Below are 20,676 nucleotides of genomic sequence, written 5' to 3'. Positions count from 1 at the left end.
ACTCCCTTGCTCTCTTCATTGCTATATAGTACATTACCTAGTGCTTTTCTTCTTCCTTTTTCTCGTCACCTCCATCGGGTAATTTCAATAGCAGCTCTAAGTCCTTCCTCTTCTTCCTTTTTGGCGCTGTACTGACTCGGGAATCTAGGCAGCCTCTGCTACGGCAGCTGAAGCTGAAATTCAGAGCGAAAACAAGGATGAGAGGGTAGCATCCAGTCACACCTCTTTAAGCCAAGCGCTGGGTTTTTCCCAATGCAACGGCATTATTGGAAATAAATTTTGTAGAGAGTCCCTGGAGTCTGTTCATCTATGTCTTGACAACAAGCTAACTCTCTACAAGTTGAAAAAGAATGGACAAAATGTGGAAGGAGTGGGGGAAGCCAACAAAAGACGGATGAGATTTGAAAATGGGAGCCACATCGAGCCCGTTTGCCTCGAATATTTGGTAAATTTGAAGCCGGAATCTAAGGACACGTGTCATCGCTTCCTTTTTTTCTGCTCCTAAAGCAGCCTTTTAGTAAAGATCCCGTTGCCTTCGCAAAGTACAGAAGCCACCAAGCTCTGTATCTAAGCGACCGAATTCCTCGCCAGCAGCCCTCAAGTTCCTATTGGCTACCTCTGATATTGCATCACAATTGAGCAAACAAAGGATTCATACAAAGACTGCTGAGAAATACGCCTTCGTACTTGCCGGCGGTGGAGAAAGAGCCATTGTTTTAGATAGGAAACACCTTATACGGATCATCTTAGAAACCCTTTTTAAATAGGGATCAAAATCTCATTCCCTCTAACAAACCTGCTAAGTTGATCTGGTAACGATTGCATCCGATTTTGAAGTTACTAAGGAAACCAGATATAGTTTAATGCGATGAAAAAATGAAAATCATGTAAGCCCATTCTTCAAAGGTATGCTTCCCCCCCACACACACACACACACCCTTTAGTACCCGCGTTTAGCTCCCCGCCTCACTAAGCAGCTTGTTTCAGCCAGCTAATGCATTTATTTCGTAATTACAAACCATAGAAACAATACTCATGGAAACTCAGCTTTTTTTATGAAAAAGTGGGTGGCCCTTAAAAGGGCCTTTTGTTTTGTTTTGAAAAGCTCGCAATGCTTAACCACCAAATCCGTACAGGGTACGGCCTTGGCGTTTCAAGGCATACACCACATCCATGGCAGTCACCGTCTTCCTCTTGGCGTGCTCGGTGTAAGTCACAGCATCGCGGATAACATTTTCTAGAAACACCTTCAGCACCCCCCGAGTTTCCTCGTAGATCAAACCAGAAATACGCTTTACTCCACCACGACGAGCCAAACGGCGGATAGCGGGCTTAGTAATGCCTTGGATATTATCTCGCAAGACTTTGCGATGGCGCTTAGCGCCTCCTTTCCCTAATCCCTTTCCGCCTTTTCCTCGTCCGGACATTCTTGAGCCTTCTTCAACCTTTCCGCTCACGAAACCAAGAACAAATGTGCTCTTAGAGGGCGCACAGCGAATTTATATTCTCTAGAGTCCGACCAGAAGGAAACCTTCCCTTGAAGGGCGGTTACTTTACGCCGCTGAGCCTTTCCCGCCATAAGTTTCTGCCCCTCAGGTTTGTCCAATGAGAAAGGAAAGTAGTTCGCACGGACCAATGACAAACCACCGTTTGAAACTAAAATGTTGGCGCCTTTCTGTTGTTTCTGGTTTTACCCATAAGGAAATTCCCGATTGCACAAGCGTTGAGTTAAATAATTATAGTCTTGTCCACGTTCTGAAAGAAAACAAACTTTTAGTGGGATGAGAATATGTTTTTGCATAAGAAGACCGATCAGGTCCAAAATTGCAACAAACTTACAGTAACTCTGTGAAAATTGATATAAAGTTTTATCGGAATCCGTTGCTGTTCCTACGAGTTTTTATCACTTTGTAACATAAAAAAAATTACAAGTCAGCCAAAAAAAAAAAAAAAAACACAAACACGACCTTTTTTTTTAAGGAAATGCTGTTGTTTCTGTAACACCATACAGTAAATAAAAAGAATGGGAATGTATTGACTGAAGTTTGTGTACATTTAATTCAATTTTTTTTTTTGCATATTACTCAAAATAATAGATTATCTATGATGAATCACAAAAACTATCTTAATTATAACTAGGCTACTTTGGAATATTAGCTAGATTTATGTTTCCCATTTTATTCTTTTGATGCATGTTATGCTTACAATTGCAACAACCCTCCAATGTAACCTGGACAGAAAAAATACCTAATTTCTGCCATCTCTGGATCATGCTGGACTAACTAATCAGCTGATTCAGAGCCACTTTACCAGTCAGACCTATTATTTTCTGTTTGAAATGGAAATTCTGCCAACATAAAATAGATTTTCTAAAAGGAGATATCTAGACAGATGACTAGAACAGTTTTTTTTTAATTTTTCATTGCAACGAACTTAAGACTTAATGTGCTTTAGAATAGGTTGGAGATGCTAAGCTTGTACTGTTTAATCCAAGTAGCGTATTGATTATTGAGTCTGGTTCTCTCTAGTTTAAAAGTTGGAGCATGACGGTCTTCCTAAATGCAGTCCATCATCAGCACTCTCACCCTCTGGGGAGAGGTAATAATAACAGTTTTGGACTGAAGAGCCAAGATTAAATTTTGGATTAAAATTAACTCGATACTTCTTAAAGCCAATGCATTTTCCTAAACTGAATAGAGGGAGAACTATGCAGACACATAACACAGAAACGTATTTTTAAAATCCTAATGCCATTCTAGTTGCCATATTATTAATAAGAGCTAGCTTAATTCAGAGCGTCTAAATGCAGAAATCCATATTCAGTGCAGTCCTATTTTTAAGGTTCAGTGTGAACTGTGCTTAAGCATACTATGTGGTAATAACACACAGCAAAAGTGCACTGCTGGTAAAGATGGTGCTACCCTTATTTTTTCTGGGAGGAAGTAATTTCTTGGGTTGGTTACTGTCTATCAAGGAGTCTGGGAGGTTCCAAGAGAAGAATGCAAATGTAGCAATGTAATAATCTGAATACCATTGCTATAGACGTTGAAGCATTTTAAGAAGGTGATTTATGCTACTGGAAGCCTGGGCTTTAATTTCTGAAACAACATATTCTTCACATACATTAGACCAAATGACCCACCTAGGTTTGATTTGCCTACATGTAAAGAATGGCACCAAATGTTATCTATAACTTTATTAACACCATGTTTACATCCTCATCTCAGGACATGGCTTCATCCCAGCCTATCATAAAGTGTAAATCTGAATGCCTGAAACTTATTACATTTTATATGAAGATTAATACTATGGCAAAATAGAGATTCCATGATTTCTATAGCAGTCATCCCATCAACATTTTCTTTTTGCACTTTCCACTAGCCTCTTAGACCAAAATATATAGGAATGAATTATATGCAGTGGGATGAATGGAAAAGAAACATACTTCAAGGAAACATTGGTTTGTTTGTTTTTAACTTGAAAGACCTGGATGTTGATTTGGGCAGGAAAGTCAGGAAGTTGTGAGATATTAATTTAGCCTGTGAGATATTAATTTATTGTTGATTGAGTTTTGTTTCCTGTTGTCATTATAGGGTTTTTATACTGTTCTTTCATATTTCATAAGGTGTTAGCCATCCAAAGTTGCTATGGTGAGATGGGGGAGGCATATAAATCAAATGAAGAAAGCACTTTTTTTCTCCTGTATTGATCATAAACTCATAACCCCATCACTGGATTGCTGCAACATGTTTGCACTATGATTACATTCAAAACTAAACTAAACTAATGACACGTTAGCTATCAGCCTTAGAAATAACAACACTGGAGCAATGGATAGCTCCTTCCTTTTATGGTTGTCTGTCAACAACAATGGAACCAAGAATCGAGAACTATGCCTCAGGGTAGCATTTGATGTGTAGCGATAAAGGCCTTGGGGAAAAAAATCAGTTGCCATGATGTAGTTAAAAAACCAGAATGATGCATGCAGTGGTTTTCCATGTGATACTGTAAGTTGGACAAGAAGGGTAGAAAGACTATCGATGCTTTGAACTTTGGTGTTAGAGATGTTTCCTCAAAATCCCATGGATTGCTATGAAAAAACAAACCAGTCCAAAGTTCTTACCTGAGATGGACGTGTTCAAGCTCATTTTGGACACATTATGCAGACTTATGTTTCTGAAGAAGTCAATAATGCTCTTGAAGGGGAAAAGCAACAGCAAGGTGGAGGAACTCAACATCATGGCTGGAACAGAGTTCATTAATCCACCTTGCTGCTGGTTATCCCCTTGATGGCCTGCCTGTTAAAATAAAGCCAGGTCATGGCACACACTTGAAAGCAAACCAGGAAGCCTGTAACTGTGGAGTCTGTCTGGCAAGAACAAAAACTGCTTATCCACAGGAAATGTGCATGTGTAAAGCTTGTAACGATTCTGGGTAGTTAGAAAGTAAAAATGATGAATGATAAAAGTTACAAAGAGTTAGGCGTCTTGCAGACCTCAGCTAGAAGTTAGGAAGAGAGATGGCCTGGAGCAAAGAGAATGTGTATTAGATACCTCCTGGAGCATTCCTTAGCCAAGGCTAAGGAATAGGGATGGATAGAGACCAATAGAACAAATCGTTAGATCATTACTAAAATGTTTATTAGATGATATTTCTTATTATCTCACCTTGTCCCACCTTCTCCTTTAGTGAAAATGTATAAAGCTTTCTAAATCTTGTTTCTTGGCATTTTGGCCAGGAGCCCTTTTCCTTGGAGTACTCCAATAAAAAGGCAATCAGAAAACCTGCACCTGGTGCCTGGCGTCCTTCATTGGCTTCGGCACCAGGCTCGGACCCGAATTTGGGATAACACCTTTCTTACAGCCATGATGGGGGTTCACATCCACTGACTTGGCAGCTCATAATCAAACCATAGTGAGCTCCCGAACATTAAAACAAATTTAATAACTGAAATACAGAGGAAGGTTCTCTCCCTTTCTTAGTCTTTATATTTATTGAATTCAGGTCACCAATTCAGTACAGCTTACATAGGAGTAGAAAATCCAGTTTGGTTTAAAGGTTAAGGCACCAGATTAGAAACCAGGCACCTGAGTTTTACTGTTTTAAGAGTGTAATCTAGCTGGGTGGACTTTGGATCAGTCACTCAGTTTCAGCCCAACCCTCCTCACAGCAGTGTTGTGTTGAAAATGTGCCAAGGGGGACTTGTTAAGTAAGTTTTGCCCTGTTTTATAACTTTTATTTTCACTGCAATTGTTAAGTTAGTAATATGGTTACTTGGATCTGGCTTCCCCATTGACTTGACTTGTGAGAAGGTCACAAAAGATTATCAAGACCCTCAGGACACTGCAACCACCAAAAATACAGTAAATGAGCTATTTGCAAAGTCTTTGGATTTTGATCACAACCATGACGTCCCAAGTTGAAAAACAGTCATTAAATCTTTTCAGTGCCAGTCACTGAACAATGTTATAGGTCAAGAACTGTACAGTATTAGGCTTATTCGCAGCCTTATTTATGAAATCTCTGAAAGGCAGGATTTAAAAAAAATCTATCAAAAAGCATCTGCAAGACCAGATCTGGAAGTCATGCTGTCAATCCATAAATCCTTTTGTAGTTTTATTTGCATTTAAATTCAGCACAAGATCTTACTTTTTTAAAAAGGGTATCTTGAATGTTAGGAACAATAAACACTGCCATGCTGTACAGCTTCAGTGATTAACAGTTTGACCTATACTATAGGTATGTACATTTCTGCTACGTTATTTTTTAAACAAGAGCCCTATCTTCACATTTTGGTAATAACGAAGAACATCTGAGACAGACCCAAGTTTTTAAGTTAGCGAGGACACACAACAAAGTAGCGACTTAAAACTCTTTTATGGGGAAGTGGATGGCTCTTAAAAGAGCCTTTTGGGTTTCTCAAATCGCCTTACTGCGCAGCACAGCCGCCTCACTTGGAGCTGGTGTATTTGGTGACAGCCTTGGTGCCTTCCGACACGGCGTGCTTGGCCAGTTCGCCGGGCAGCAGCAGCCGCACGGCCGTCTGGATCTCCCGCGAGGTGATGGTGGAGCGCTTGTTGTAGTGGGCCAGGCGGGACGCCTCCCCCGCGATGCGCTCGAAGATGTCATTGACGAAGGAGTTCATGATGCTCATGGCCTTGGAGGAGATGCCGGTGTCGGGGTGGACCTGCTTCAGTACCTTGTAGACGTAAATGGAGTAGCTCTCCTTCCGGCTCTTGCGCCGCTTCTTGTCACCCTTCTTTTGGGTCTTGGTCACCGCTTTCTTCGAGCCCTTCTTGGGCGCGGGAGCAGATTTCGCCGGCTCAGGCATTGCGAAGAAGTCACTTCCTAATAAATTGTAAGAGGAACAGCAACTGTCCGAACTTTCTTGCAATCAGAAAAACTAGACACTCCGTTTATCTCGACGAAACTGAGACAGATCAACCTCCGTCTTCCCACTATTTAAAGGGCTCCTATGCAAATAAGGGTAGCTGCACTCCTCTGTTTTCATTGGCTGGTGTAGCCTCGCTCAGTTTCGCTCTGCGCGCGCAGATGCAAATGAAGAGGGCTGCGATGCTATGGTTGCTATTGGAAGGGGGACGGTTTCAACTCGTTCGATTGGTTAGGTTGACAAACCTGCCTTCGTATTGGCTAAGAAAGCCTGACGCCTGAGCAGCCAATCAAACCGTGCAATCTCAGGCTTTGGAAAAGCATAAAAAGGCCCCCACCGCCCGTTCATCTCTAATCACTGCCAGCTTATTTAGAGCTTTTGGTGTGTTGTGCTTGGCTCAGGAACAGCATGTCTGGTCGTGGCAAACAAGGCGGCAAGGCGAGAGCCAAGGCCAAGTCTCGTTCTTCCCGGGCAGGGCTTCAGTTCCCGGTCGGTCGCGTCCACCGCCTGCTACGTAAGGGGAACTACGCCGAGCGGGTGGGCGCCGGCGCTCCCGTCTACCTGGCGGCGGTGCTGGAATATCTCACGGCGGAAATCCTGGAGTTGGCCGGCAACGCTGCTCGGGATAACAAGAAGACCCGCATTATCCCCCGCCACCTGCAGCTGGCCATTCGCAACGACGAAGAGCTCAACAAACTCCTGGGCAAAGTGACGATCGCTCAAGGGGGCGTGTTACCCAATATCCAAGCGGTCCTCTTGCCCAAGAAGACGGAAAGCCACAAAGCGAAAGGAAAATAGAAGTTGCTGCGAAGAACACTGAATTTCAAACCCAAAGGCTCTTTTCAGAGCCACCTACAATTTCAAGTAAGGAGCTGAGTCTCACGGTATCGAACGAGGTGTTCCTTTTCGGATCCAAAGTATGTCCCCGGAGCTGGCACTTCCTTAGCCCTGGGCTTGCATATGGTCGCGGATCGTGCCTTTTAGCAAGCAGATTTAGAAAAGCCCACCTGTTAACACAGGCTTCAGCTGTTACATTCCAAACACTCAAGCGCTTTTATTATAAAAGCGTGAGGATAGTGGGGGTAATCTCAACAAATCGCCGGCGGGATTATTCAAACTTGGCCGCTTTCCTTCGGGGAGAACTTAATCTAAAATTCTGATCCATAGCTTGCTTAAAAGGGCATTTAACCGTAGAATCCCTTCAGTATTAATTTTTACCAACAAGTTGTTGGTGATCAGAAAGGTGTGTATAAAATCTTTCAAACCTAAAAGAGTGATCTCAATGGCTTCATAATAGTAATTTTACACTTGGAAAAAGCAAAGCTGGAGTGCCCCAATTCTAGGAGAGCCCCGATCGACCTGTGTGGAACTTTCACGGATTTGGGGAACAACGTGGAAATACTTGCTTTCTTTCCAGTCTCTACTTTTGGCCTTTTCTAATAGCCGATCTTGGTTGATTTTAGAGATCAGGCAAAGTATAATATGCCAGTGGATCATAATGATAAACTATATAACAAGATCGTGACTAATCAACTAGCAAACTAATTATTCTATGTAACAAGTGCTTAAAATGAAAAAAATATAATGGAATAAACTCTTGCAATACAAGTTTATATGCTCTCCCATTATTTAGGCAATATAGGAATGCACATTGGCCTTAATGGTGACATACGTTTATTAAATATCTTTGTAAGAAACTCAATACACAAAAAAATAGAATTTGTAAGTGTTCTCCCTTCTCGTTTTTCCCTACAACTACCCTGCGAGGTAGGCTGGACTGAGCCAAATCACTCATAAATTTCTATGGCTGAGGGATTAGTTCCGGGGTCTCATTGGTGCCACACGCTGGTTATTATCCACAACTGCTAAACATTTTCATCAATTCAAAATTAGAGCAACACTTTTGCAAATTATATTCATCCGCGCTAAGTAGATGAATGTACAAAAAATACCTTGGAGCTTTTTAAATCTGGGTTGCAAAAATATGGATAACTGGCTTACAGAGAGACCTAAAAAAGCAAAAATCCTCCAACTCCTTGTTGCCGTCTATAGGCGGTCCGGATTTTTGCAGCGCAGAAAGGGGCCCTTGATCTGTAAGAATTGTGAAGACATTATTACGCAGAGCTTAAAAGAATGCTGACGTATCCATTCGAGTACAAAAGAGGAAAAAGAGTGAAACATTGTAGCCAATCCCTTCCAAGCCCGGGAAATTCGAAACTACTCAGCCAATCAAGAGAGGACCACTCTGCTATAAATACTCCGCCTTCAAAAGCCTAGCCTGTTTTCTGCTTTCTACTTCATCCGGATCGGTTCCTCTATAGGCGAACAATGGCTCGTACTAAACAGACTGCTCGAAAGTCTACTGGAGGAAAAGCTCCTCGTAAGCAGTTGGCTACCAAGGCTGCCCGAAAAAGCGCTCCAGCCACCGGCGGGGTGAAAAAGCCTCATCGTTACCGCCCCGGCACTGTTGCCTTAAGAGAAATTCGTCGTTACCAGAAATCGACCGAGCTGCTCATTCGCAAACTCCCCTTCCAGCGCTTGGTGAGAGAGATCGCCCAAGATTTCAAGACCGACCTCCGTTTCCAGAGCTCCGCCGTTATGGCCCTGCAGGAAGCCAGCGAGGCTTACCTCGTGGGCCTCTTCGAAGATACCAACCTGTGCGCTATCCACGCCAAGAGGGTGACAATTATGCCGAAAGACATCCAGCTGGCGCGCCGCATCCGCGGGGAGAGGGCTTAAGGGGTCCTTTCGCCAGTTGCGCAAGCGCAACAAAGCAATCCAAAAGGCTCTTTTAAGGGCCACCCACGTATATCAAGGAAAGAGCTGCTGTTTCGCTGCCGCTTTTAAAAACGGCTACTCGCCGTGTGTGTGTGTGTGTGTGAGAGAGAGAGAGGGAGGTGGTGGTGGTTATACTATTGCTTAGAGCTTATAGCGTTAGTTACTACTCCCAACACTACTGGTTTCCCAAAAATCTGAATTTGCAAATGTGTATTCAACATGGCAAGGGATTCTTAACGGACCACGGAGTGGTAGTTTGCATTCTTGATACCCACATCACTTAAGTTTTAACTGGGTTATGGAAAGTGACCTGGGAGGAGGCGGCGGCTATGGGTGTTCCTTTTTTTAAAAAAATATATGGGGAGCTGCGTTTTTTATGACTTGAGCCAATGAAACATGTTCAAATGTTTGGCTAACATGTTGCAATGGTTCACACAGTATATTTCGATGCAAGACTTTAAAATGCTACAGTGTCACTGGAGTTGATACCTTTAAAAGAATTAGTGCTTGCTTCAGAAAAAAAAAACTTTCAAACATCTGTTGTTAAAGACTCATAGATAAATTCAGAATTGTTTCAATAGGCTTTGTGTGTGTGTGTGTGTGTGTGTGTGTGTGTGTAAAAGCCACCTTGATGCTATATATAAAGGTTTCCTACTAGCACATTTAAAGATCCAAATTTTCTGGCAGTGAAATGTTTGCACTCTAAATACTTTGGGCATTAACTTGGCTGTAAAATTAAAATGGGAATTTGGCAAACTGGATCAATCACAAATGATTCTCAATTCTTTGTCCAAGGAAATAATACCCAGAGATTTCATTGTTAGGAAGAAAGTTTGGGAGGGGGCTGCATTTAATTTTGTAAGCTTTTCTGATGAAAAATATGCATCTTGGTAAGCATGTATATGACTATTGTAGTTTTGCTTCTTTCGGTCAGCTTTACAAGGTATTCATGTGAATCTCATATTCAATAGCATACACCAGTTGCAATTAAAGTGTTTGCAAGGAGCATGTTTTAAATAATTGGCTTTTGGGGCTAGTGTTAAATAATTGGCTTTTGGGCAATCTATTTCAGACTGGAGACATTTGAATTTTGACATGTACTTTGCCCAGACAGCTACTGTGGGAGATTTTCATTTTCCCCAAATAACTTAATCTGATGGGCAATGCTTGTTGAAAATGTTGAAAATTATATATATATATAAATATATATATATATATATATATGATAAAAATTATACACACACACACACACATATATATAATATAATTATAATATATAATATATATATATATATAATTTTCAACAAGCATTGCCCATCAGATTGCCCATATATATAAAACTTATATTTCTATATGTGATTGCATGACCTCTGCATATACGTCATACACTTAAATAAAATAAAAATAAAAATTCATAGGAATTACTTTTAGATGATCTCTACTATTATCAATAGGAGCTACAGGGATGTGTGATATTTTTCGTTGTAGTGTTTCCATTTTTTATTAAAATAATTTAAAAGAAAAAAATCTGTGACCCTGATTATGGAGCATTATGTAAGTGATTTATACCCACAGACCTCAGAATGTCTATCTCAGACAGAAGCTTTATCACATCAAATGATATGAGCCTCGGTGGCACAGTGGTTAGAGTGCAGTGCTGAAGGCAACTTCTGCTGTCAGCTGCCTGCAATTTAGCAGTTCAAATCTTACCAGGCTCAAGGTTGACTCAGCCTTCCGTCCTTCTGAGGTGGGTAAATGAGGACCCAAAATTGTCGAGGGCAATAGGCTGAGTCTGTAAAACCACTTAGCGAGAGCTGTAAAGCAGTATATAAGTCTAAATACTTTTGCTATTGCTAAATATCCATCTCATCCAGGATTTGCTTTTTATCAGTGACCCAATAAATTGCTGCAAACAATGTGCAGACTGGCATTCTTGTTTCTACAGCGCTATTCTGTCCACGCTGGCTGCACTTAACAGCCACTATGGAAAAAATATCAGCAAATTGGCAGTCAACCACCGATGAATTTTTGTTGGAAAGCTGGCCTGCTTTTAGAAGCACTTGCTTTTATTTAATGGACTTTTGGGGCTCTCATAACAGGATTTGGAACCATCTTTTGGATGCAACTTTGGCACACGGAACAGGCGGCCTTTGAAGCTGCTTTCCCTCCCCCACTTCAGAAAACTAAAGCATTTCAACATGTGTGTAGAGGATCTGCTTGAAAGAATAGGAAAGGTTCTAAACCCCTTCTTCTATCTTCCCTTGAGGGTTTTGCATTTGAACGAACTATAGAAAACTAAAGTTCAAATAAGGAGAAAACTAAAGACCTATAAACCAGATATACTCTACAAAGGACTTTATAATTACAGCCTAGGACATGACAGTTTTGAAAGGAAATGTAAATAGGAAGAGCTGCCAGCCCAGCTTGTTGAGTATAAACAAGCTCCTTTCCATATACAAAGGGAAAGAATTTAATGCATCTCCTGTGGTGTTCCTATTGTCTCATGCATCCCAGAAAATTAGAATTGCTTGTCTTCAGCAGACATCTTTCGGGTACCATTCATGGTTTATCTTTGAGAAAAGGCAGATAACTTCACATTCTGTTCTTGTCCAGGTATGTTGTATTTCTTTAAAACAAAACTGCAGAAAATAGTTGTGGAAAATTCAGAAGTCCAGAGCGAAAGAGGACACCAAAGCATTTTTTTTAAAATAGAACTACAATGCAGGGAATCCTGTTTTGATTTGGTGGCTAGTTTTGAGGAAGCTGCATAGATGTTTGTCCATGTGCTTGTTATTAATTTCTATTGTTAGGCAAAGCAGCCCTTTCAGGAGCAACAACTGAGCTGAGTAAGTCCATTAATAAAGGAGATGGAATGCTGAGATCATCTGCTGATGGCCATCAGCAGACGGAGGAGGGAAGATTTGAGTGTCTCACCTAACTCCTACTATGTTGTAACTCCTTTGTTAGGGATGCCTTTGGACTGTGCTGTGAGTTGGTGAGGAGGCTTCTATTCTTTGGTGCAGATGGGATTACAGGGAGCTTTGGAGGGACAGGAAGAGTCAATCTGGGTCTGATAAGATTAGGTTAAAAAGAGGAACTAGTTTGCACTTACCATTGTGTTTGATAGATATATTCATATCACCAACCATCTCAAATTCATGATTACATTCTCTACCACAATTCTCTACAATCCAGACTCTAATTTATGAACAGAAATGTTTCAAATCTATTGATTTTCCTGGTGTCAGAAATTATTCACTTCCTTTTACTCCACATGTTGCGCGGGCCTGCAGTTTCCCAAGGCTTCACCAGAAGCTGTTTTGGGATGGAAGGATCAACCTTGTTTTGCCAAATCTTGCCCCATTGCATTCCTATTAATAGCTGCCCTGAACTGACTTACCATCCCTCTCCCAAATTCATTTCACCAAAGTGGACAGAAACTTGGCAAACAAAGGAGCAATTCCGAGTGTGGAAGACCTTCATTCAGTTTCAATAATATTTCTTGGCTAGAATTCTTTAATCCTAAAATCATAACAGCTTTCAGAGTGCTGTTATGCTGAAGATCCAGAGCACAAATGTAGGTTCATTTAGAGACTGCTTTTCTTAACAACCAAGTGGCTGGTCCCAAGTGACCCCTAAACAAGGAGTATTTGCATCTGATAAATTTGGGGTTGCAGGAGGGTGCTCAGTAATTAAGACCAGATTTGATTGGATTTATGTCACTTACCAAGACATTCTATCTACCACAGATGGCCTTACAGGCAAGTATAATAATCCCTTAAGATGATTTTTGCAAACTTGCTTTCATACCCATCTTTCAAAGTACTTTTCATCACTTAAAAGCTTATTCAAGAGACCGCATAAAATCATGTATAAATTTTACATTTAGAATATCAAACCCACTGTCCTCAAGAACTGAGACAGTTACAATGACCTGAATTCCAAGAGGGCAGGGCACCAGGAGATATATACTGCACATACTCTTCATCCTCCCAATTCCACCCCCCAATCATCCCCCTTTTCAAAAAGGGGCGCTAAATGGCTTTAGGTCAGGTTACCCTCTAACTTTCTATGGCTGGGTATGGAGACATTTGCTTCTTGTTCATTCTGAAAAACAAATTGCCTGATGGAAGGCAAACCTTTTCTAGTGGATTTGAGGGCTTTTAAAAAAAATTTAATTCCATTAGGCCATCTCAACACAACCCTCTTCAATAATACTTGGTTTTATTTACCAGACGGCTCCAAATATAGGCTTAAGCTTGGAGACAACGTGACTTGTACATATTCCCAGGAGCGCTGTTACAGTGCTCTCCAACCATAACCTAGTCTGCTTGCCTGGGTTAATAGGGAAGAAACATCCCTCTGAAGACCAATTATTATGAGGGAGGTGGGGAAGAAGGTGAAAGAGGACAAACCTTTAATAGCTTTGGAACTTTTCCTTTTCCATTCCAGTGATATCCAAATCTCCAAAACTGTTGGGGTGTTGAAATGTACCATTTCCATGGAAACAGACCAATTCCAGGTAATGGCTTTCTGCCAAGCTACATCCAAAGTCATAGGCTTGAAGGAAACACAGCTGAGGATAGTAACAATCAAGTAACAATCTGATTTGATTCCTGCAGCTAACACAGGGAGAGAGATCAAGATTTCACAAGTGCAGGAGGTGAAGAACACCTTGGGGGACTGTGTAGTGGTTGTTTTTTAGCTCAGGTTTTTTTTAATTTGTTTTTGTGCCTGATGACAAAGTGAAGATGCCCACTTGACTTTTCCCACAGAGAATAACCATTCTTGTTTTTCTGAACTCAGCTGCTTTGGGGAAATACAGAATTAACTGAAGGATAATTTTATGTTTTCCTGTTTGGACTGTGTATGCCTGACCTTGTTGAACGTACATACATATTACTGACATCCAATTTCCAGATCTTTGAGCAAGGGTCTTCACACTTGGTAAGTTTCAGACTTGTGGATTTCAACTCCCAGAATTCCTGAGCTAACATGACTGGAGGAGGAATTCTGGGAGTTGAAGTCCACAAGTCTTAAAACTGTCAAGTTTGAAGAGCCTTGCCTTTGAGCCATAATAGTGGCTGGTAATGTTGCCTCCAGTTACTGAACCTTTTCGGCCAATGCCACCTTCCCTATCCTCAAATAGATCAAACATTAAAAACTGCAGTTAAGAGTTCTGAGAACAATTAAACCCCTGGGTGACCCAGACTCAAGTCGGCCTTCAGTTATGCACCATTTTGCTTTAGGAGTTCCTTCCCTTTGGGGTACAAGGGCCTCCAATGTGGACAGATTATAACTCCCATAGAACAGATACAAAACAAGGAGACATACTTTAATAACATGATTGCCTTATTAAAAGCAGTTTGACAACTTGATTCGAAATACTGGAGCAAGCAAATAAAGGATTATTTCTAGGAGAGGAAGAGACGGCCAGCTCTTTCCTAGAGGATGTAGGTGGCTCTAATAAGAGCCTTTGGGTTGAGTTGGGAAGTCGGGTAGCAGCAATTCACTTGCCTTTGTGGCTTTCCGTCTTCTTGGGCAAGAGGACCGCTTGGATATTGGGTAACACGCCCCCTTGAGCGATCGTCACTTTGCCCAGGAGTTTGTTGAGCTCTTCGTCGTTGCGAATGGCCAGCTGCAGGTGGCGGGGGATAATGCGGGTCTTCTTGTTATCCCGAGCAGCGTTGCCGGCCAACTCCAGGATTTCCGCCGTGAGATATTCCAGCACCGCCGCCAGGTAGACGGGAGCACCGGCGCCCACCCGCTCGGCGTAGTTCCCCTTACGTAGCAGGCGGTGGACGCGACCGACCGGGAACTGAAGCCCTGCCCGGGAAGAACGAGACTTGGCCTTGGCTCTCGCCTTGCCGCCTTGTTTGCCACGACCAGACATTCTTTAAAGGAGTTTATTTCTTTGCCGATCTCAAAGCTTTAGGGCCTGAATGGATGAGAATGGCGGGGGGGCAATTTATGCCTGCCTCACCGTTTGAAAGTGGCACTTCTGATTGGCCGGCTGTGATGTCAATGCGCGTCAGCCAATGCAAAAGTGATTTCTCAGCAGGACCAATTGAACAGAGAAATATTGTTTTTCCTCCAATAGGAAAGAGGAAGCGAGGGCCGCGATTTGCATGCACACTTTCGCCGGAGGTAATCTCGGAACGCTACAGTAACCGGAAAAACTACCGATTAGGAGCATGGCAGTTGCGAATTTTAGAATTGTGCAACTGCTGGAGCCACCTTTTCTGGTATGCGAGGGAAAGCTGCGGGCTCACGTAGAAACCCTATTGTTGCCTTTATAATGTGTAAAGCCAAGCCTGGCCGATTCTTTCCGTTTGGATATTCCTTGTGCTAAAATGGATTCTTAAATGGTCGCTGTCCTTCATTTCGGAAGTAACTGCGTTCCAGATAGACTATATACAAGTTACCGTTTCGTACCCTAGACTCTGCAATGTGTGCGCTTGTATTTCATTCTTTACAACTTATTTATCTATACATTTCAAAATAATCTGAAGAAAAGTACGCTTGATTCTGTCGAGCTATGGCAATAGATACATATTTTGCTTCGCAATTCTTCTGTAACAAACTGCCTCACTCCCGATCAGTAGTTTGTCAGATTGTTACCTTATCAGCGGCTTGTTTGAAATTCTATACTTTTTCTGAAAAGAAACAATACAAGCAAAACTGTTAAGTGATTGAATCAAAAAAAATTTGTTGGGGTTCTTAAAATAGTCCTTATATTTTAAGAACCCCAACAAACGTTTTTTTGATTCAATCACTTAGGTTTTTCTCTATTAAACATTCAAGATATGTTTCAAAACAACAGCCATTTCTGTTGGCGTTTAAGGAGGGAAGCTAAATGCGTGAAATATTGTACTTCCTTAAATGTGAGATACTATCTTACACCCTATGAGATTACTTGGAACACAGAACCTTTGCAATTTGAAACGCATTGAGTTAACTATTAGCCATTCGCTGTTTTAAAATGAAGCCGAGCCTTTATTGGACAAGACTGTGTGGCATCGCCCTATCAAATCGTAGCCTAATTGGACGAGTGGGCTGTCATTGCCCACCTTCTCTTTCTTCGCGGCAGTTTTCCTTTTGGTCGGAAAGCAACCAATATAAACGTGGACTAGAAAGCGAACAGCTCGTAGAGTTCAGGTTTTTATCGTTTGGTAACATGTCTGGGCGCGGAAAAGGTGGAAAGGGTTTGGGAAAAGGGGGTGCTAAGCGCCACCGTAAAGTCTTGCGAGATAACATCCAAGGCATTACTAAGCCCGCTATCCGCCGTTTGGCTCGTCGTGGCGGAGTAAAGCGTATTTCTGGTTTGATCTACGAAGAGACTCGCGGGGTACTGAAGGTGTTTCTTGAAAACGTAATCCGCGATGCCGTGACTTATACCGAGCACGCCAAGAGGAAGACGGTGACTGCCATGGATGTGGTGTATGCCTTGAAACGCCAAGGCCGTACCCTGTACGGGTTTGGTGGTTAAATGCCCCGAATTTCTCAAAAAGTAAATCAAAAGGCCCTTTTAAGGGCCACCCACTTCCTCAGTAGAGAGCTGCAATCACAAAAGTGACATGCATTCTAATGTTTGAGGTTGACATCCAATAACGGAATCTGAACTACGGTTCCCTCCCCCCCTACTTTTTCTACACATTAAACGGGAGTAACAGCTCTTTTTTGATGTTTTGGGTGGCTCTTAAAAGAGCCTTTTGTGTTTTACACTGATGTTAACGGATAGCGTCTTCATTTGCCTTTGGCCTTGTGGCTCTCCGTCTTCTTGGGTAGTAGCACAGCTTGGATATTGGGCAAGACTCCTCCCTGGGCAATAGTAACGCCTCCCAGTAGCTTATTGAGTTCCTCGTCGTTACGGACGGCCAACTGGAGGTGGCGAGGGATTATTCTAGTTTTCTTGTTATCCCGGGCCGCATTGCCAGCCAGCTCCAGAATTTCAGCTGTCAGATATTCCAACACTGCAGCCAAGTAAACGGGGGCTCCAGCACCAACCCGCTCGGCATAGTTTCCTTTGCGAAGGAGACGGTGAACTCGACCTACGGGAAATTGGAGCCCAGCACGAGACGAGCGAGATTTCGCTTTAGCTCTAGCTTTCCCCCCCTGCTTGCCACGGCCAGACATTGCGACGCAGCCTCGGCTCCCAGCTCAAACACAGAAGAAAAAATAAAATAGCAATTAAAGGAAGAGAACCACCGACTCCTTTTATCTCCACCTCGCGTTACGCCAGCGCCATTCCTGATTGGGCCCAGCCTGTTACCAGGATTTGACAACCAATAAGACGGCAAGCTCTCAAGGCGACCAGTAAGGGCGCGCAGGTACAGTATCTACCCAATAGAAATCTGGGCATTTGGCAGGGCTCTCATTTGCATGTGCGCGCGCAGGAGCGATGATATCAAAGCTCCCTCGGCCAATGACATCGTGGTGTTTTGAATCCTCTCATTTGCATAGAGAGACTATAAATAAAGGGACGCGATCAGTTCCCCTACTTCAGATTGACTTCTTGGTGTTTTCTTTTTAAAAAAAAAACTTGCTGTGCGAAGAAACAGTGATCGGTTATTCAGAATGCCTGAACCGGCGAAATCTGCTCCCGCGCCCAAGAAGGGCTCGAAGAAAGCGGTGACCAAGACCCAAAAGAAGGGTGACAAGAAGCGACGCAAGAGCCGGAAGGAGAGCTACTCCATTTATGTCTACAAGGTACTGAAGCAGGTCCACCCCGACACCGGCATCTCCTCCAAGGCCATGAGCATCATGAACTCCTTCGTCAACGACATCTTCGAGCGCATCGCGGGGGAGGCGTCCCGCCTGGCCCACTACAACAAGCGCTCCACCATCACCTCGCGGGAGATCCAGACGGCCGTGCGGCTGCTGCTGCCCGGCGAACTGGCCAAGCACGCCGTGTCGGAAGGCACCAAGGCCGTCACCAAATACACCAGCTCCAAGTGAGGCGGCTGCGCTGCGCAGTAAGGCGATTTGAGAAACCCAAAAGGCTCTTTTAAGAGCCATCCACTTCCCCGTGAAAGAGCTTGGTCTCAAAACTAATGTGTCGTCTTTGTTATGTCTCCCGCCCTGATTATTTTTATAAATAATGCTCCCCTTTCCTCCTGTCAACACATAAATTTATTTCTTCTCCAACATCGGTAAAGGAAGTCCACATATAGTTGTGCTTATATGCTGTTGTGCGTTTAACCCCCGAATGCAGTAATTTTATGGGATGTTTCCTATTATTCCCGTTGTGCCCGTGTTCTTCCCTTCCCAATTAAAATTCCTGACGCGCGATTATTTACGTATTCTTTTAGATTATTTCTGGGTTTGCGACCGAAAGCCAGGGAATTAGCGATTCTAATACGCACCCGCGTCCTTGGACGAGAGAAAACAGCATTCTCAAAAATAGCGCGCGGTTAACTTCTTCCACGTTTATATACAGAATTTCAAAAAAGTTCGCATGACCTCTTCTGGTCAGGGGGTCCCGAAGTGATCCCCAAATGCTGATTTTACGACCGCTTATTAAATCATGCAACGGAAGTTATTTGGATGATATCCTTGAAGTTGAAAGACGGATGGCTGTTACTGAAGAAGAAAGAAGAGCCTGTCTGTATTCTGTATACTCTATATTTCTGGAGGAATGACACCCGGCTGAGCAGAAAGAACAATATAGCAAGTTGTATAAACTGCCTCCAGTCCCCATAAAACACGCTTCTCCGTTGTTGCGCTAACAGCTTCATGTACAGCATGCAGCTCTTTTTATTGCCACCTAGTGGTGGCCGTCAGAACTAGTTTTCTGGCCTGTAGGTAGCATTGTCATTGTTGCCTTTACTCGCTGTTGTTTTTCCTTCCACATCTGTGAGGCAGTCAGATTTCTGACCAAAGCAAGCAGATCTACCCAGCCAGGAGAAGGAAAAACAACCCTTTTTCCAAGTCTCTTTTGTGTGTGTGTGTGTGTGTGTGAGCTGAGTTTTTAGGGGAGTTCGTGTCCCATGATAGATGTCTATGGAGGTTGTCAATCATCCAGGTTGTGGCTGTCCCAAGGGTGCTTTTTCAAGAGGCAATTGGACTTTCTGGTTTTACTCTGAAGACATTTCGCTTCTCATCCAAGAAGCTTCTTCAGCTTTGAATGAGCTTCTTGGATGAGAAGCAAAATGTCTTCAAAGAAAAACCAGAAAGTCTATTTGCCTCTTGGAAAAAAAAAAAAACCTTTGTGACAAACCTTTGTGGATGACTGAGAATCTCCATAGACATGAACCTCCCCCAAGGTTAACATTAACTCAGCCCAGTTAAGTTGAAAAAAAGCACCTTTGGGGCAGGGGTGGGATTCAAATTTCTTAACAACCGGTTCTGTGGGTGTGGCCTAATTTGTGGGTGTGGTTTGGTGGTCATGTGACTGGCTGGGCATGGCTTGTATGTAAATATTATAAATATTTATGGAAATATTGATTTTTTTTTATTAAAAAAAGCAACTTTTACCCAAAATTAGGCAAAGCAGGCAGGCAGATTGAGTTGCTCACAGAATCACAGATCTATCTTTCTGCAATGGGCTACCTGAGTGTCACATAAAATTTGCCAGTAAGCAAACTCATAAAATTAACTCACAACACACCATGTCTGTAAATATTGATTTTTTTTATAAAAAGAGCAATTTTTGCCCAAGAGCAGGCAGGCAGATTGAGTTGCTCAAAGAATCACAGATTCACTTAGAGATCTGTGTTTCTGCTATCTGCTACCTGAGTCTGCACTGAATAATAGAAGCTTCAGGCTCAGCTCTGCTTTTAGATTAGCTAGAAAGCAAGAAATCTAGTTTCCTGCTTTCTAACTAATCTAAATCTCCTGCCACAGCAGAACAGCTGATGGTCAGGAAGAAAAAAAAAAAGGAAAAATAGCAACTTACCAAATGCAGGCAAATTGGATGTCCCGCATGCCAGGTAAGGAGTGAGTGGGCGGGGCCAGCCAGTAGTGCGATTTGCCAGTTCTCCAGCAAGTAGAATCCCACCCCTGGTGAGAGTGCGTTTTGGGTGCATCTGTAGACTATTTCCTAAAAACCTCAGCTGTGCCACCCTGATAGCTGACAAGCGCTGCACGTGGGTGTGCAGAGTTTGAAAATCCTCTTCTTTCCTGCTTTTTCAACCTCAGCTGTGCCGCACAAAGCAGCTGAGTTTGAAAAAGCAGGAAATAAAGGACAGCCAAGACCCCGGGCAGGCGAGTAGGCCAAACAGAGCAGCAGATACCAAACCAGTTTGGTGTCTGCTGCTCTTCAGAGCTATCAGTTCTATAGAACTGGGCAGAACTGGTAGCATCCCACCCCTGCTTTGGGATGTCCTACAGTACGATGAGAGTTTTTGGTTTTTTTCTGTGTTGCAAGGGAGGGGGAAACCACCCAGTACTATTATTCCTTCTCTTGAATGCACACATACATTAATGCTCTTCCAATAGTTAATTGGAGAAGAATTCTTGGAATAAAGGCCAGAGCTCTGCATCTGGGCAGGGAGCGACAAAGGCTA

General features: G+C 42.7%; 8 protein-coding genes across 8 annotated transcripts; 4 read left to right on the top strand and 4 right to left on the bottom strand.

Moving 5' to 3' along the window:
* Nucleotides 1-125: 125 nt before the first annotated feature.
* On the bottom strand, nucleotides 126-1,976 carry LOC113444914 (histone H4). Its single transcript, XM_087925503.1, has one exon. It carries the CDS (start codon nucleotides 1,425-1,427, stop codon nucleotides 1,116-1,118), a length of 312 nt encoding a protein of 103 aa, XP_087781629.1. The 5' UTR covers nucleotides 1,428-1,976; the 3' UTR covers nucleotides 126-1,115.
* A 3,628-nt stretch (nucleotides 1,977-5,604) lies between these two features.
* LOC113444911 (histone H2B 5) lies at nucleotides 5,605-6,431 on the bottom strand. The gene has a single exon (XM_026713855.2). The coding sequence runs from the start codon at nucleotides 6,329-6,331 to the stop codon at nucleotides 5,951-5,953; it is 381 nt and encodes a 126-aa protein (XP_026569640.1). The 5' UTR covers nucleotides 6,332-6,431; the 3' UTR covers nucleotides 5,605-5,950.
* Nucleotides 6,432-6,799: 368 nt separating this feature from the next.
* On the top strand, nucleotides 6,800-9,846 carry LOC113444909 (histone H2A type 2-C). The gene is made up of 2 exons (XM_087925502.1): nucleotides 6,800-7,255; nucleotides 8,444-9,846. The coding sequence occupies exon 1, from the start codon at nucleotides 6,800-6,802 to the stop codon at nucleotides 7,187-7,189; it is 390 nt and encodes a 129-aa protein (XP_087781628.1). The 3' UTR covers nucleotides 7,190-7,255; nucleotides 8,444-9,846.
* Nucleotides 8,720-9,846, top strand: LOC113444908 (histone H3). Its single transcript, XM_026713852.2, has one exon. It carries the CDS (start codon nucleotides 8,720-8,722, stop codon nucleotides 9,128-9,130), a length of 411 nt encoding a protein of 136 aa, XP_026569637.1. The 3' UTR covers nucleotides 9,131-9,846.
* A 4,059-nt stretch (nucleotides 9,847-13,905) lies between these two features.
* Nucleotides 13,906-15,137, bottom strand: LOC113444910 (histone H2A type 2-C-like). Its single transcript, XM_026713854.2, has one exon. It carries the CDS (start codon nucleotides 15,060-15,062, stop codon nucleotides 14,679-14,681), a length of 384 nt encoding a protein of 127 aa, XP_026569639.1. The 5' UTR covers nucleotides 15,063-15,137; the 3' UTR covers nucleotides 13,906-14,678.
* Nucleotides 15,138-16,332: 1,195 nt separating this feature from the next.
* On the top strand, nucleotides 16,333-18,463 carry LOC113444840 (histone H2B 5). The gene has a single exon (XM_087925500.1). It carries the CDS (start codon nucleotides 17,747-17,749, stop codon nucleotides 18,125-18,127), a length of 381 nt encoding a protein of 126 aa, XP_087781626.1. The 5' UTR covers nucleotides 16,333-17,746; the 3' UTR covers nucleotides 18,128-18,463.
* LOC113444912 (histone H4) lies at nucleotides 16,347-18,463 on the top strand. Its single transcript, XM_087925501.1, has one exon. It carries the CDS (start codon nucleotides 16,347-16,349, stop codon nucleotides 16,656-16,658), a length of 312 nt encoding a protein of 103 aa, XP_087781627.1. The 3' UTR covers nucleotides 16,659-18,463.
* On the bottom strand, nucleotides 16,916-17,305 carry LOC113444888 (histone H2A type 2-C-like). Its single transcript, XM_026713817.2, has one exon. The coding sequence runs from the start codon at nucleotides 17,303-17,305 to the stop codon at nucleotides 16,916-16,918; it is 390 nt and encodes a 129-aa protein (XP_026569602.1).
* Nucleotides 18,464-20,676: the final 2,213 nt, after the last annotated feature.

The sequence above is a fragment of the Pseudonaja textilis genome, chromosome 2, assembly GCF_049901715.1.
Source record: "Pseudonaja textilis isolate UNSWEBS1 chromosome 2, rPseTex1.2, whole genome shotgun sequence".
NCBI lineage: Eukaryota > Metazoa > Chordata > Lepidosauria > Squamata > Elapidae > Pseudonaja > Pseudonaja textilis.
This window is presented reverse-complemented; position numbering and strand designations above follow the sequence as displayed.